The sequence below is a fragment of the Balaenoptera musculus genome, chromosome 20 (assembly GCF_009873245.2).
Source record: "Balaenoptera musculus isolate JJ_BM4_2016_0621 chromosome 20, mBalMus1.pri.v3, whole genome shotgun sequence".
NCBI lineage: Eukaryota > Metazoa > Chordata > Mammalia > Artiodactyla > Balaenopteridae > Balaenoptera > Balaenoptera musculus.
Window position 1 is genome coordinate 14,488,827 of NC_045804.1, and position 13,181 is coordinate 14,502,007.

The 13,181-nt window shown below is 47.5% G+C and overlaps 1 protein-coding gene across 2 annotated transcripts in view; it reads left to right on the forward strand.

Annotated features, from left to right (window-relative positions):
- The window catches only part of PECAM1 (platelet and endothelial cell adhesion molecule 1), a 53,423-nt gene that overhangs the window by 23,076 nt on the left and 17,166 nt on the right, over positions 1 to 13,181 (forward strand). The window contains exons 8-13 of one of the 2 annotated variants that reach the window (XM_036835850.1): positions 2,950 to 3,237; positions 3,855 to 3,962; positions 5,075 to 5,102; positions 5,780 to 5,856; positions 7,611 to 7,664; positions 8,715 to 8,777. In XM_036835850.1, the coding sequence (XP_036691745.1) occupies positions 2,950 to 3,237; positions 3,855 to 3,962; positions 5,075 to 5,102; positions 5,780 to 5,856; positions 7,611 to 7,664; positions 8,715 to 8,777 (618 nt within the window). Of the gene's footprint in view, positions 1 to 2,949; positions 3,238 to 3,854; positions 3,963 to 5,074; positions 5,103 to 5,779; positions 5,857 to 7,610; positions 7,665 to 8,711; positions 8,778 to 13,181 lie in introns of both variants that reach the window. The other variant, XM_036835849.1, reaches the window with a different exon arrangement.

Below are 13,181 nucleotides of genomic sequence, written 5' to 3' on the forward strand. Positions count from 1 at the left end.
TGTGGCCAGTGTCATCCTTTTTCAGAACCTTTCAAGTGAACTGCTGAAATTATAAGCATAAAGTGTTCCAAGTTGAGGAAGCACAAAAGTTGTGCTTTGGGGCTCCCTTAGCATTTGCTCGTGTTTAGATGAACTGACAGTCATCTCTGAGAATTGTAGACCAGAGCTCTTCTCTACCATGGACCCTCGGCGGGGCAAATTCTGTTATGTGTGGAACCCACAGCAGTCAGAGCTTCAGGCTAACAGTCACTAGGACTCTCATACTCGAGAGCAATATACCATTGTCCTGAGATGGATAGTTTTCCTCAAGCCTCTGTCTTGTACCTTTCCGGAGACCTTAGGAGTGCCCATTACTTGCATCTCTGAGACGTTTTGCATCTTGTTGTAAAAAGCTTAAAAAGGCTTCCTCTTTGTCCTCCTCCTTTTTGTTTAATAACTGCTTATCTACACGTGCCATGTGGACATCTTGAGTTGGACAGTAGTTTCTCCTACTATTTTTTGGGTTGGGGGGGGCACGCCGTGCGGCTTGCGGGATCTCAGTTCCCCGACCAGGGATTGAACCCATGCCCTCTGCAGTGAAAGCCCGGAACCCTAACCACTAGGCAACCAGGGAACTCCCTGGTTCCTCCTACTATTAATGTATAGCCTAAGAGAAACAATACTTTTCAAATTAACATCAATATATATTAAGCCTCTCATGCCATAGGGCATACAAAAAAAGAAGACATATTCTTTGTTTTCAATGATATAATGAGAAACACAGGATCTCCTGATTAAATAGTGAAGAAACATTTTAATATATTTGAATAACAGTGCAAACAAATGTAGAAAAAAATGTTACCAGGCAACACATGTTTAATTGTCACACGAACTCTCCTTACAATGATGGTGATAGGAATTTAAGGCATGAAAGATATCTAGCTTGAGTGGGAATAGCTGGGTCAGGAGCCAGGGTTCAACAGTGGGTGGGCAGAGAGGGCTAGAGATGGTCCGCAGCCTAGTCAAATAGGTGATCAAAAGGCTCCATGGAGCAGCTCTAAAGGCTGTGTGTAAGTCAGATGCCTGGAAAGAAGGACTGGGAATGGAGAGTCATTGGATATAAACTGGTAGAGTAGCTGGGCCTAACTGTAAAGGGCATCAGCTGCCAGCCTTAGGAGTTGGGGCTTTGTCCTGTGTGCAGTGAAGAGCCAGAAGAGAGAAGGAGGGCATGCTGAGAATGGGGTCTTGGGAAGATTAACCTGCTGGTCCTATCAGTTAGCAGGAGTGGAGACTTCAGACCTTACAATACCTTAAGAAGCTAACGTAGAAGCCCGTGTGAAACTCTTGGTTTAAAGTGAGTCAGTATTAGTGGCTAATATTTACTGAGCTCTGACCACATGTCCAACCCCGTGTGAAGTTTGTTAGTAAATTATTCCCATTCATACTTACAATAGCCATGTAAGCCCCATGTTAATATCATCCTTATTTTACGATGAGGCAACTAGGGCTTAAGATAAACAGCTGGTGGGCAGTAGGGTCGGGAACTGAGGCCAGGCAGTCTGGCTCCTGAGCCTGGCCTGCCACCACCCCCTTGTGCTTCACAAGAAGACAGGCTGTCAGGTCAGCTGCACCCTCCAGGAGTCTGCCCTTGTGCTTGACCCCCACCATCCCATCCCAGGCCTGGTGCTCCCTTTCGCTGGATCAGCAGCTCCATGGTCTGGCCACGCCCTGTGCTCACAAGAGGGTGATTCATAAATCAGATGCCGGTCTGCCGATCGGTTCATTCTGACACTAGCAGGAACATACTTGGGAAGACAGTTTAGGGTCAGAATTTTAATGGTTGAACATGGAGTGAAAGGGTCTGTCTATAGGAGGTAGATGAGTTCTTCTTGGATCTGCTGGGAATGAGAGGCTGGCAGGGCTTCTCAGTGGAAATGTGCAGGTAAAAGTCAAGACTTGGAATTCAGGGGAGTAACCTGGACTAGAGCTATATATCTAGGCATTAAATGCCATAAGTTTACGTGTTAAATTTGCAAATAGAAGCTACAATGTAGATGAAATCACCAAAGACGAGAATGGAGACGGCAAACTGAGGATTGAATTTTGCAGAAAGTCCACATTTAAGGGGCAAACGGAAGAAAAATTGATAAAGAGGGAGTGGCAGGTGAGGAGGTAAGAGAATCAGAGTGTGAGGCTTCACAGAAGCCCAGGGAAAGCTGAGTTCCAAAGGAAGGGCTGGGTGACAGGCGAGAGCTGTAGGGAGGCCAAGGATGGGAAGATGGGAAGAACATCTACCATGGATTGGACCTGCAGGGAACTCAGGGATGAGTTAGTCAGGGGTCAGGTCATCTTTGAGTTTCTTCAAAACCAGAGATATAGGGCAGTTTCAGAAGCAGAGAGATAGAAGTCAGGTTTCCAGGCTAACAAGAAAGTGGGAAATGAGGACATGAAGGCAATTGGTTTAGATCATTCAAAGGAGGAGAGAAACAGGACAAGAGCTCAAGAAGGCAGTGCGTCAAGGTTATTTGCTCGTAAGATCTGGAAGTGCCATGCATCTTTGTAAGCAGAGGGAGAGAAATCACATACAGATGCAGACACAAACACGCACTGTCACTCACACACTTACACACAGTCTCACACACAAACTCACCCAGAACAGACCCTAGTAGAACACAGAAGCTAATCGTATAGTTAAGCTAAGTGGTCAGTAATACTTGAGGTGGTAAGTGAAGGGAGGTGTCCCTAGCATCCTGTGTCTAATCAATATGTGAGGGCAGGAGGTGTCCATTGCTGCCCTTCTGGGCTAATCGGGGGAAGAACTGTGAAGAATGTGGGATAACACAAGTGACTTGAATAAAAGGCAAAGTCCAAGTCTGAGTCACAGTCACAGATAGCTGGTCTTGACCAGTGGCCGTGTCATGTTCTTCCTCTTCCCCACTTCTCAGTGCTAATCCCTTTCCTGCTTTCCAGCCCCGGTGGATGAAGTCAAGCTCTCTATCCTGTTGAGTGAGGAGGTGGAGTCTGGGAAGCCCATTGTGCTTCGATGCTCCGTGAATGAAGGATCTAGTCCCATCACATACAAGTTTTACAGAGAAAAGGAGGGCAAACCCTTCTACCAAGTCACCTTGAATGACACCCAGGCCATTTGGCACAAGCCGAAGGCTAGCAAGGAGCAGGAGGGACAGTATTACTGCACGGCCTCCAACAGAGCCAATCTCTCCAAAAATGTCCTCCAAAGCAACACCCTGACAGTCAGAGGTGAGTCGAGGTCTCAACGGCAAAATGTCGTGTGAGCTCCAAGGGCAAGGCTAGAAAGCACTTGTAAGAGGAAATGGGTGGAAGTTTAATGCATTTTACTGGGGGTTAAGGGACCAACACATTCGCCAGGCTCTTTGGTTTCAGATAATAACAATCCACTCAAGTATAAAAGAGGAATTGATTATTATAAGGAATTAGAAGTATTTCACACAGTCCTAATTACAAATTCATGGTGGAGAGACACCAGCTTGGGTCAAATGTGAGCCCATGGACCACCTGTGGTCAAGAGGAGTGGGTCATGCAGAACAGACATGGTTAGAGGAGCCCACCTATATAGGCAGAGGGTGATTTATGGAGAACGAGGAAGGGTGAACAGACACCCTAAGAAGAGTCTCCTTCAGTCCTATGGTCCTTTCAGACCATCACTGACTCGTTTTATAGCAGAAACAACTATTTCTGCCCCTCCTATGAACACAGAGTCCCTCAGAGGTAGATGCTCAGTGAAAGACATCAGTTACAAGGATATAAAAATCAGTCTTATTTGCTGCTTAGGGCTGATATTATTTCTTGCTGGCAGAGGAAAAACTGATATATTTAAAATGTTTTTGCACTTCCAGTCTATCTTGCCCCCTGGAAGAAAGGACTTATTGCAGTGGTTGTCATCGGAGTGATCATTACCACCTTGATACTTGGGGCCAGATGCTATTTTCTGAAGAAAGCCAAGGGTGAGCACAGTCCTTTCATTCCATTCTGACAGGCTGCCCTGCCAGGGAACCCGCCACGGATGTGAGGGGTTTCAGCCTCACGGGAGGCTCGTGCTCTGCTCCAGTGAGGGTCGAGGACATGTGCCTGACGACAGCTGTTTTCCTCCTGGGGTGTCACCTTGATAACCAAAGATTTTGGCTTTGGTGGGTGTGGAGATTTTACTGCCCCCGGATTTAGGTAGGCAAAAGTGAAAGCAATTGCTTTCTCAGTTGGGCTCCCCAGAAAAGATGAATTTGGGGGGAAGTTGCATCTACATGTGGTCAGAAGCAGCCCTTCGTGTGGATTTGGCGACATCGAGTCCTACAGTTGGTAGAGTTGGGCATGAGTGGAGACACCCACACACGCGGAATGCCTCCCAGTTAATCTTTTGGTTGTGCCATGATTTCTACCCTGTGCTTGGGGTTAGCCACGTGTGGAGGGAAGCCAGGATTACTCATGGGCACTCAGGAATCAGAGTCAGTTAAGCAAGGTGCAAGCAGAAGGGCACAGCACCGGTAAAGTCTGCAAAAATTTTTTGGGGATAAGGCGGGTTGCTTATCCCTGTTGGTGCTGCTGCCTGGGATGGGAGGAGACAGATGGGATGAGGAGGGTTTTTTCCTAAAGCAGGAAAGGGGCAGCCCCCCTGGGAAAACAGTCCTAAGGCTGAGTCTGGCCTTGGCCTCAGGCCAGTTTGGAATTAAAAGCACGGGGATTGATTAAGCCTTTACTTTTGGGGATGGTCTTGAAGCAAAGAGACAGTTGCCCGTTCATCTGGCTCCTCTGGTTCCTGTGCTGTTGTCTTCCTCTCCGTCACATTCCATGAAGGGAAGTTGCTTCTGGCTAAAACAGTCGAAATGTCAAATTTCAGAGAACATGATGTGAAATCTCTTGGTATAAGACCAAGAGAAGACCTGCTTCATTTATTTGTTTGTTTTCCTTTTTTAAAAAGTGTGAATATATTTGGTTTTCTGTTCCATCTTCTTATGGGTATTCAATCTTCAAACAAGTCAAATATGGTTGAAATGAGTGTTCCTGTCTGATATGGTTGTGGGCTCTTTATACTGACTTTGGTTCTTTTCTTTGTCTTTCAAAGCCAAGCAGATGCCGGTGGAGATGTCCAGGTCAGTGTACTTGGAAGAGGGGTGGCTGTCCTGTGGGCGTGGATAGACTTGTCTGGAGGGATTCCTGTCATTAGGAAGTTTTCAGTGGTTCTTGGCAAACTCAGAAAAATTAGGACCTTGGGTGTAAGCGGTGTAGGGGTGTGTGTGTGTGTCTGTGTCTGTGTCTCAGTGGAAGGTTGCCAACTGTCCTTCACGGGAAGGAATGGCTTTATTCTGAGGTCATGTCCTGTCTACACTTTTCCTTATGAAATTATAATGATAGGTGGAATTAAAAAACTTTTTACTTACTTGGCAAAATAGAGTTGCCTTAAAAATGGTTGTACTATTTTTACTGTTCTTGAGATCTAAAATCCCAAAGCATGGAAACTATCGTTCTGTTCCTGAAAGAAACAATAGCACAGGATGAGGAATCCCCTCCTGACATGGGATTCACTTCATAAAGGACTCCTCATGTTTGTACGCCCTTTGGCCCGGACGCTTATTTCAACAGCAAAAAGGGTTTTGTCAAATAATCGTAGAGCTGAAGAAAGCATTAGTTCCAAGTGAGAGAGTAAAACTTTCTTCACTTCAGAAAACTCTTCCTGGTTTTCTCATGCTCTTTCCTTGATTATTTTGTTGGTTTGGAGTTAGAGCCAAAAAAACGTTATTTCTTTTTCCTTTTTAAATTTCAATTTAAGGCCAGCAGCACCACTTCTGAACTCCAACAATGAGAAGACGTTGTCAGATCCCAATACTGAAGCCAACAGACATTATGGTACCGTCATGGTTTTGTGCAGTTGTTAAGAGTTTTTCCCAACTTGCTCTACGCTCTCCTGTCCCTCTGAGAAGCAGAATCTATGGGCGGTGGGGTGAGGTTGGAAGGGAAACTCTGGCTTCAAGCTGGGACCCTTAATCTAATCAGGCATTGGGTGGTGAGCTAACAAGCAAAACAAAAGCTTAAGAAGAAAGGCAGAACATTGTGCTCTAATTTCACCACCTTCTAAATATCCCAAGGAATGAAAGGTGGAGAATAATTATAATGCTGTGGACACCCACGTGGGTTCCCTTCACACACTGGACGCTGTGCAAGTGAAACCATTCTTCATTTGTAAGAGAGAGACCAGCTATCAAATGAAGGCATTGGTAAAACATCTTCTCAGGTGGAATTATTTATTGCAAACACAAGGCAGTCTCATTTCAAACTTGCCCCAGTGGGAAACCAATTTAAAGATCTCACTGTTGGTAGAGGCATTAAAAAAAAAAAAGACTGGTACAATAAAGGAATAACTGGTTATGAGGTTTATCACAAGCTTGAGAGTCAGCTCAATAGGGTGGGGAGCCAACCCCAGCTGTTCTTAATCCCATTAGGTCTGTGAGAAAATTGTTCAGACCTTTTAGCAGGGGTGTTGCTTGTTTCCCAGAGGGGGCCATGATTACATCACACAAAAAGTTCTGTCCCAGACAGTTTTGGGAATTAAACACTGATGTTCTTTTCTAATTCTGTAACAGCGTCGCACAAAATAAAAACTTTTTAGAATACACCTTTTACAGGGCATTCCTGAGAAATCTTTTGAGAAATGAGCAATTCCTATAGTATTGAATCATAAACTTTTTAAAAAGTAAAATAAAACATTTGTCGTAATAAGAGTAATGTGCCAATAAAGAGAAAAGAGCAAATATGTCATTGAAGAAACTACATTCAGAAAAGTTTGGTGAATATTTAGCAAAAAGTAATCCAGTGCTATAGAGAAAATACCTCTTTGTGGTATAAAGTGGGTTCTGTTGGTAAGTTGTATTTATACATAAGAACAAAGATATGATATTCTAAATTAAATGCTGATAAAGACTTATATTAAAATAGAATTTCCGCCCAAATTTCCAAAATTCAAGAAATACTCCAATTCTTATAATATTTTCTCTGCATGGATTATTTCAGTTTATAAATGTATGTTAGTAATCACAATAGTAATTTGTAAATACGTAATGGAATGGAATGGAAAACCATGTGTTCTTCAGGAGTAGTATTTGTAACACTTGTAAGAATTCTTTTTAATAAAGAACAACTTGATAAAAAAGATCAAGAAATTTTTGCTCCTGCCCAGGTGGCAGCCTGGAGGTATTGCAATATCTTTAAACCATGTTCTCATGGATCCAATTCTCCAGCTGAAGGATACTGGTCCACTAGTATCCTTCATGTTTGTGGTCACTGGCTCGCCCCTTCTAGAATTAAGCTTAATTTCTTCTGAGCTTGCTTCTAGTGAACAATTCTGAATTTTGAACAACTCATAAATAGCCGTGTCCCTCCCATGCGATGGTGGGCATCATACCGGTTTTAGAAAGAGACCAGGCAGTGGGTTGGATGGGACCCAGGGCCACCAGGAGGGTATTCGGACCCCAGATACACTGCTGGTTGCCAACTACACTGAAGAATTTGGGCTTGACTCCTTTTGTTAGTGGCACTGAGTTTTCTAAAATTTATGTAGAAAACTAGGAATTCCATTGTCACTCATCCTGTTATTTTTCAACTAGGTTACAATGAAGATGTTGGAAACCATGCAATGAAGCCATTAAATGAAAATAAAGGTAATTATCTATCTAACTTTTTAAAAATTAGAAACCTTTGCTTTTATATAAAAGACCCCTAGGAAAAGAACAAAAGCTGTTAAGACCTGTGGATATTTCCTCATCTCTCTTAAATGGAGATGGCTATTGCTTTCTCCAAAGATGCTGTCTCGTGTCTCTTGTTACTTGTCTTAAAAATAAGCATCAGTGCTATTTTATTTTATTTTTTATCGTGTATTTTTCATTTTTTTGTTTTTTCTCATGTATTTTTCATTTTTATTAAACATTTAGTAGATACAAAATAATATTTATAAGTTATGTATAAAATATAAACAATAGCAATTCAATAAATAACTGCATACCCATCATCCTTTAAAAAAAAAAAAAAGAACATTTCCACTACCTTTAAAGTACCCTGCGTACTTCTTCCCACCCCAGCCTCTTTAACACTTTTCTTTGCCAGCTTTATTGAGATATACTTGACATATAACATTGTGTAAGTTTAAAGTGTACAACATGATGATTTGCAGTAATGCTACATTAAAAAACACCTGTGCCTCTACTATCCAAGAGAAGGGAGATCCTCCTGACTTATTTAGTAGCCCATTCTGAATCAGGAAGTTCCATTTTGGGTGTAACTTGATCTCCTATGCATATGCCTCATACTCTCAAAGCAGTTTGAGGCTGGGGACCCCCGTTCCCCATTTCCTGAGATCCTTTCCATCTTGGAGAAAGCATTCTGTGCCTGTGGCCATGGAGAAGGCTTCTATAGTTAACTGCTGTGGCCGATGCCGTCTGTTTTCTGTATCTAATGAGCTTTACGAGTCCTCACACTGTGGTAACAACGGGACCTGAGCCAGAGGGTCCTTCCACATCCCGGGAGTGCAGGCCTCCTCACTACCTCTCCCAGCCTGAGTTTTCTCGCCCACTTAGAATGGAGTTAAGCCTGCATCCAGCTTCCCTGTTAAAATACAGACTTCTTCGATCACTTGAATAGAAATCTCTACTGTGGTCTGAGACCCCCCAGGGAGACTCTGTCTAACCGCAGGCTGCTGTGGTTCTTTCGAGCAGAGCCTCTGACCTTGGACGTGGAGTACACTGAAGTGGAAGTGACCGCCCCTGAGCCTCACAGAGGTAACACCATCACTCAAGGGATTCCCCACGTTTTACTGTCTGATTGGGTGTAGATGCCAGGGTGGGCTGTGCTGTGGCCCCCGGACAAGAATCTAGTCACCCTCATCACTCAGAAGGGAAGTGGTCAGCAGACAGACGGGCTGGACATGCCCAAGGCAGGAGCAGTGACACCCACCCAGGTTTGGAGGTGTAAAATTTCATTAATTGTTATTTGTCATACTACTAATGATGGCTGCGTTTTATTGAACAATTACTAAGTGCTAAGAAATGGGTCTGTTGAGAGACTCTTAGCAGGCAGCCTCACTCCTGGGTGTTTGGGAATCCTTCCAGAGGTAGCCCCCTTGCCCCAATCCAGCACCTTCCTTAAAAAGTTGCTTGCAGACTGAGCTTGTATAAATGAAATGTGCAAGGGGATGAAAGGGCTTGGCTATTTAAAGGGACAATTGGGTAAAGGCTTTTGAAAGCACAGACTCCCTCTGCATGTAAACAGTGCCACCATCATTATGCTTCAGGCTTTGTTTTTCTGTGTGTGGTTCTCTTGGGCACACTGGCCTGGAGAAGGCTCCTAGTTCTGGTCCTGCAATGGGGAGACTGACTCAGGGTGGGTCAGTCCACAGCAAGCACTAGAACGTCAATCTCAGCTGCTTCGGGCACCACAAAAAAAAAGATGCACATCCTCCCAAACCTCCTTAGCTCCCCCAGAGGCTGCCACACAAAGGAAGCAGCCACCCGAGCCTTCCTGCCCTGCTGGGAAGCTCGTTAGGGCTGTTGCTGTGCATCCCCCTTCCTGCTGAGGCTGAGGCCAAGCTGCGTCCACTCAGCCTTGCAGGCCCGGGGCTGCTTTGCAGACCATGCCTGTGTAGCCTCAGCCAGAGCCACGTGGTGATGGCGTTCTCTTGTCACCTCTTGCTCCATGATCTGGAAGGAGTTTGGGGTTCCTTCCTTCTTCCCTTGCTTAGCACAGTTCCAGGTACCATGTCCGCAGATGTGTCCATGGAACCTTCCAGGCAGGGCCGTCCCCTGTAGCCCCTGGGGCTGGGTGCTGCACAACAGGGCCACCATGCCCATAGTCTGCAGTCAGCATGGCCCCTGCAGTTGGTACTGCCTGATCTGCACCACTACACAGGGCGTCGCAGTTCCAAGTCTAGACTGGTCGGGGCAGGGGTGGGGGCCACGGCCGGCCTGAAGTTCTCTTCCTCTTTACTTCACAGTAAAGTGATTTGCTTGTTGGGTTAGCAAATTAGGGGCCCATGATGGACCAGCCCCAGTGCAAGCAGCAAAGGTACATATGTGGTCCCCTTCTCGTGGAGGTGTAGCCCCTGAGGGAGTCAGGAAAACAAGGAACCGATGAGCAGATAGTATCAGGTTAGAGTCAGAGCTTGCAGGAAGAGTGGGGTGTGATGGAAGGCCTGAAAGGTGATGCCTTTTCTGGCTGGCTGGTCCCAGAAGGCCTGTGTGAGGGGTGGCAGGACAGTGGGTGGTGGCCTAGAGCTTGGCTCATTTAAAGACCTGAAAGGAGACCTTAAAGAATCCTTAAATGACTCTTTCTGGTCCTTAAATGTCTGCAGAGAGGGCGACAGGGAGTGAAGGCAGATGAAGCTGGGAGGACCAGGCCGGGGCCACGGACTGCAGGGCTGCTGGGGTTCTCTTTTTGTTCTAGTCTCAGTGGACTGGGGGCCTTTGGAAGCCTTTAAGCAGCAAAGTGACAAGTTCCAACTTCCTTCTTTTAAAAACGATCCTTGTGGCTGGTGCGGAGGACGGATTAAAGGGAACAGAAATGGAAACCAGGCAAGAGGGGATGAGGATGGAGCCAAAGTGCTGGCAGTGGATAGATTCTGGATATATGTTACAGACAGACCGCAGTACTGGATGAAAATTCGTGGCCAGGTTGTGGGAGACAGAGTGACTGACTACATGTTTCTTGACCAAACAACCGCATGGATGGTCGTGATGCCTGCGATTGGGAGGCACAGGCTCACGGGGAGCCTGGTTCGGTTGGGTTAAATTTGAGAGCCCAGGAGGGGACAGCGCAGGGGTCTGGTGCTCAGAACCAAGTGTGGGTGGGCTCTGGCCGATGGGACTTTAGGGCACTCCTCGCCGGCCTTCCCTGGTCCAGCCTGAGCCCCTCCATCACCGTGCATCGTGGGTGCCGTCCCACAGGTAACAGCTTACTTCCTCCTAAGGGGGCTTCAGACTTGGAAGTAAAGGGGAGCCACAACAAGAGGGCAGGGCTGAATGTGTGTGGGAAACCCCGCTGTCCTCCATGCCCCACTGTGCTCAAGCAGAGAGCGATTGCCCTGGGTTCTGGCCTCACGGTTCTGATACCTGTCCCAGAGGGCCAGGCCCCACCCTTACCCTGCTGCCGGCTGGGCCCGGGTGAGGTGGAGTTATGAGGGCTGTACGTGAGGCCTGGAAGGCTTTGGATTGAAGGAAACTGAAACAGGAAGAAGGAAGCAAGGTTTTGTCCTTGGAAAAGCATCCGTTTTCCATTCCTGTGGGGATGTTTCCACGTTAGCAGTGTCTGGTTTTCTTTTTCTTGCTTGAAGGTGGGGAGCGGTTGAAGGGAAAAGAGAACCCCTGGGACCGGGCAAAGCAGGGGTGCTTTCCTTGCCAAGCTCTGTACCTGCAGGGTTGTAACCAGCCGGGTCACCTTTCCCCAGTTTGCACAAAGGTGCTGAGTGGGCTGCAGGGGCCTCGGCAGAGCTGGAATGAAAGTCACTTGGATGGAAATGGAGAGTTTCTAGAGGATTCAAGTTGTTTTCTGGACCCAGCCTCTTTGGCAGCTAAGGGACAGTTGGGGAGAGCAGCCTGGCCCAGGATGCTGTCCCCCTGTTTTCTCATGGGTGGGGAGTGGGGCATTACTAGGTGAGGGCAAGACTTTGTGGGTTCAAGGCCAGTGGTGAGTCAACTTGACCTGATCTTGGCCAACCCAGTTCCCTGTCCTCAAGGCCTCCGTCCTCTACAGATGGGATGGAGGAAGGAATGGGGACCATGTCCAGCTCTAACCGTGGCTGGCAGCTGACCAAGTGGTCACTTGGAGGTGGAGGAGGGGTGGGAAGGAACTCGTTAAATCCCGGTTTGCTGCATGTTTGCTCTGAGACTAATTGCTGGGAAAACCCCATGACGTTGAAGCCATCTCTTTCTCTGTTAACAGAGAAAAACAGAAGCCAAAACAAAGCCCATCCGGAAACATCCCTGACAGCAGAGACAAACAGCCTGCTGGCCTGGTTTAGTCATTAGCAGGCAGCTGCTGCCTCGGAGCAGCGGGAGGAGGGGCACTCTCAGTGAGCTGCAAACCCCGTCCCCCTGGCCGGGCGGAGCCAGGAGGGCAGTGGGGGAAACTGCCGGGCCAGCTGCAGATCTGGCAACTCAACCAAGAAGTGAAACCATCCTGCTGCCCTGGCTGATACACAGAGTTATGAGGTGAAAGGGAGTTGAGTGCAGCTCCTTGGGTCCAGAGGGTGTCAGAGCGTCCCCAAGGTGACCAGAGGTCTGCTGGCCACCCATTATGTGCCTGGGGGCGGTGGAGTTCCCAAGGGTGTCCAGGGCCCCAGGCTTGGCCGCCCATTCCCTCCCCTCCATTCCCTCCCCAACACCCCCGGCTCCCACTGTGAAGGAGGATGAGCTGGCAGGGCCCCCACTGCTCCTGGTGTGCAGTGTCCTAGAGCGTTTATCACAGCATTGTTTGCGTACCATCCGCCCCAGAGCCCGGAGCTTCCGAAAGCTGGAACCAGGTCCCCGGTCACCTTTTCCTCTTCCACAGTGCCCAGCACACAGTAGGTGTTAGGACCATGTTGAACGAGTGACTTGCCCATGCCTGACATTGAGCAAAGAGTCCCTTAGTGATGCGGTAGAACCCCCAGTAGATAGGGGAGTTGCTGGAGCTTCCCTCTACACCCTCAGATCTGGTGCCGTGGAGAGTGGAGAGTGGTGAGGGCATCTCTGCTGTCCTCTTAGAGAAAGGCAGGTGTCCCAGCAGGGGGTGCCTGGTATCTCAGCCACTCTGCTGAGTACCAACTGCTATTTGGTGCCCTGGGGGGAGTCACTACGATGCCTTCTGCAAGGTCCTGGCACCCAAGTGCCCCAGTGCAGCTGTCTATCTGAACTGCCACCCAAGCTTTCTCCTGCCATTTAGGTCATGACATAGGAGCCACGACCATCTCGTGTGTGATGAATGACCGTGATTTTAATCCTAAGACCTAAAACCTCAGCGATCAGGCTGATCATGCCAAGGCCTTCCTGAAGGTTGGGAGTCTGAGACGGAGACGCCCGCAGGGACGTTGACTGTTGTCTTCACTGTCCCGTCAAACCTTTATAGGTGCCTCCAGGTAGCTGTGCAAAGTCTGGGATCGGGAGGAGCACAAGACCCAAGGCACTGCCCTAGAGGAGCGTGGGGTCCACCAG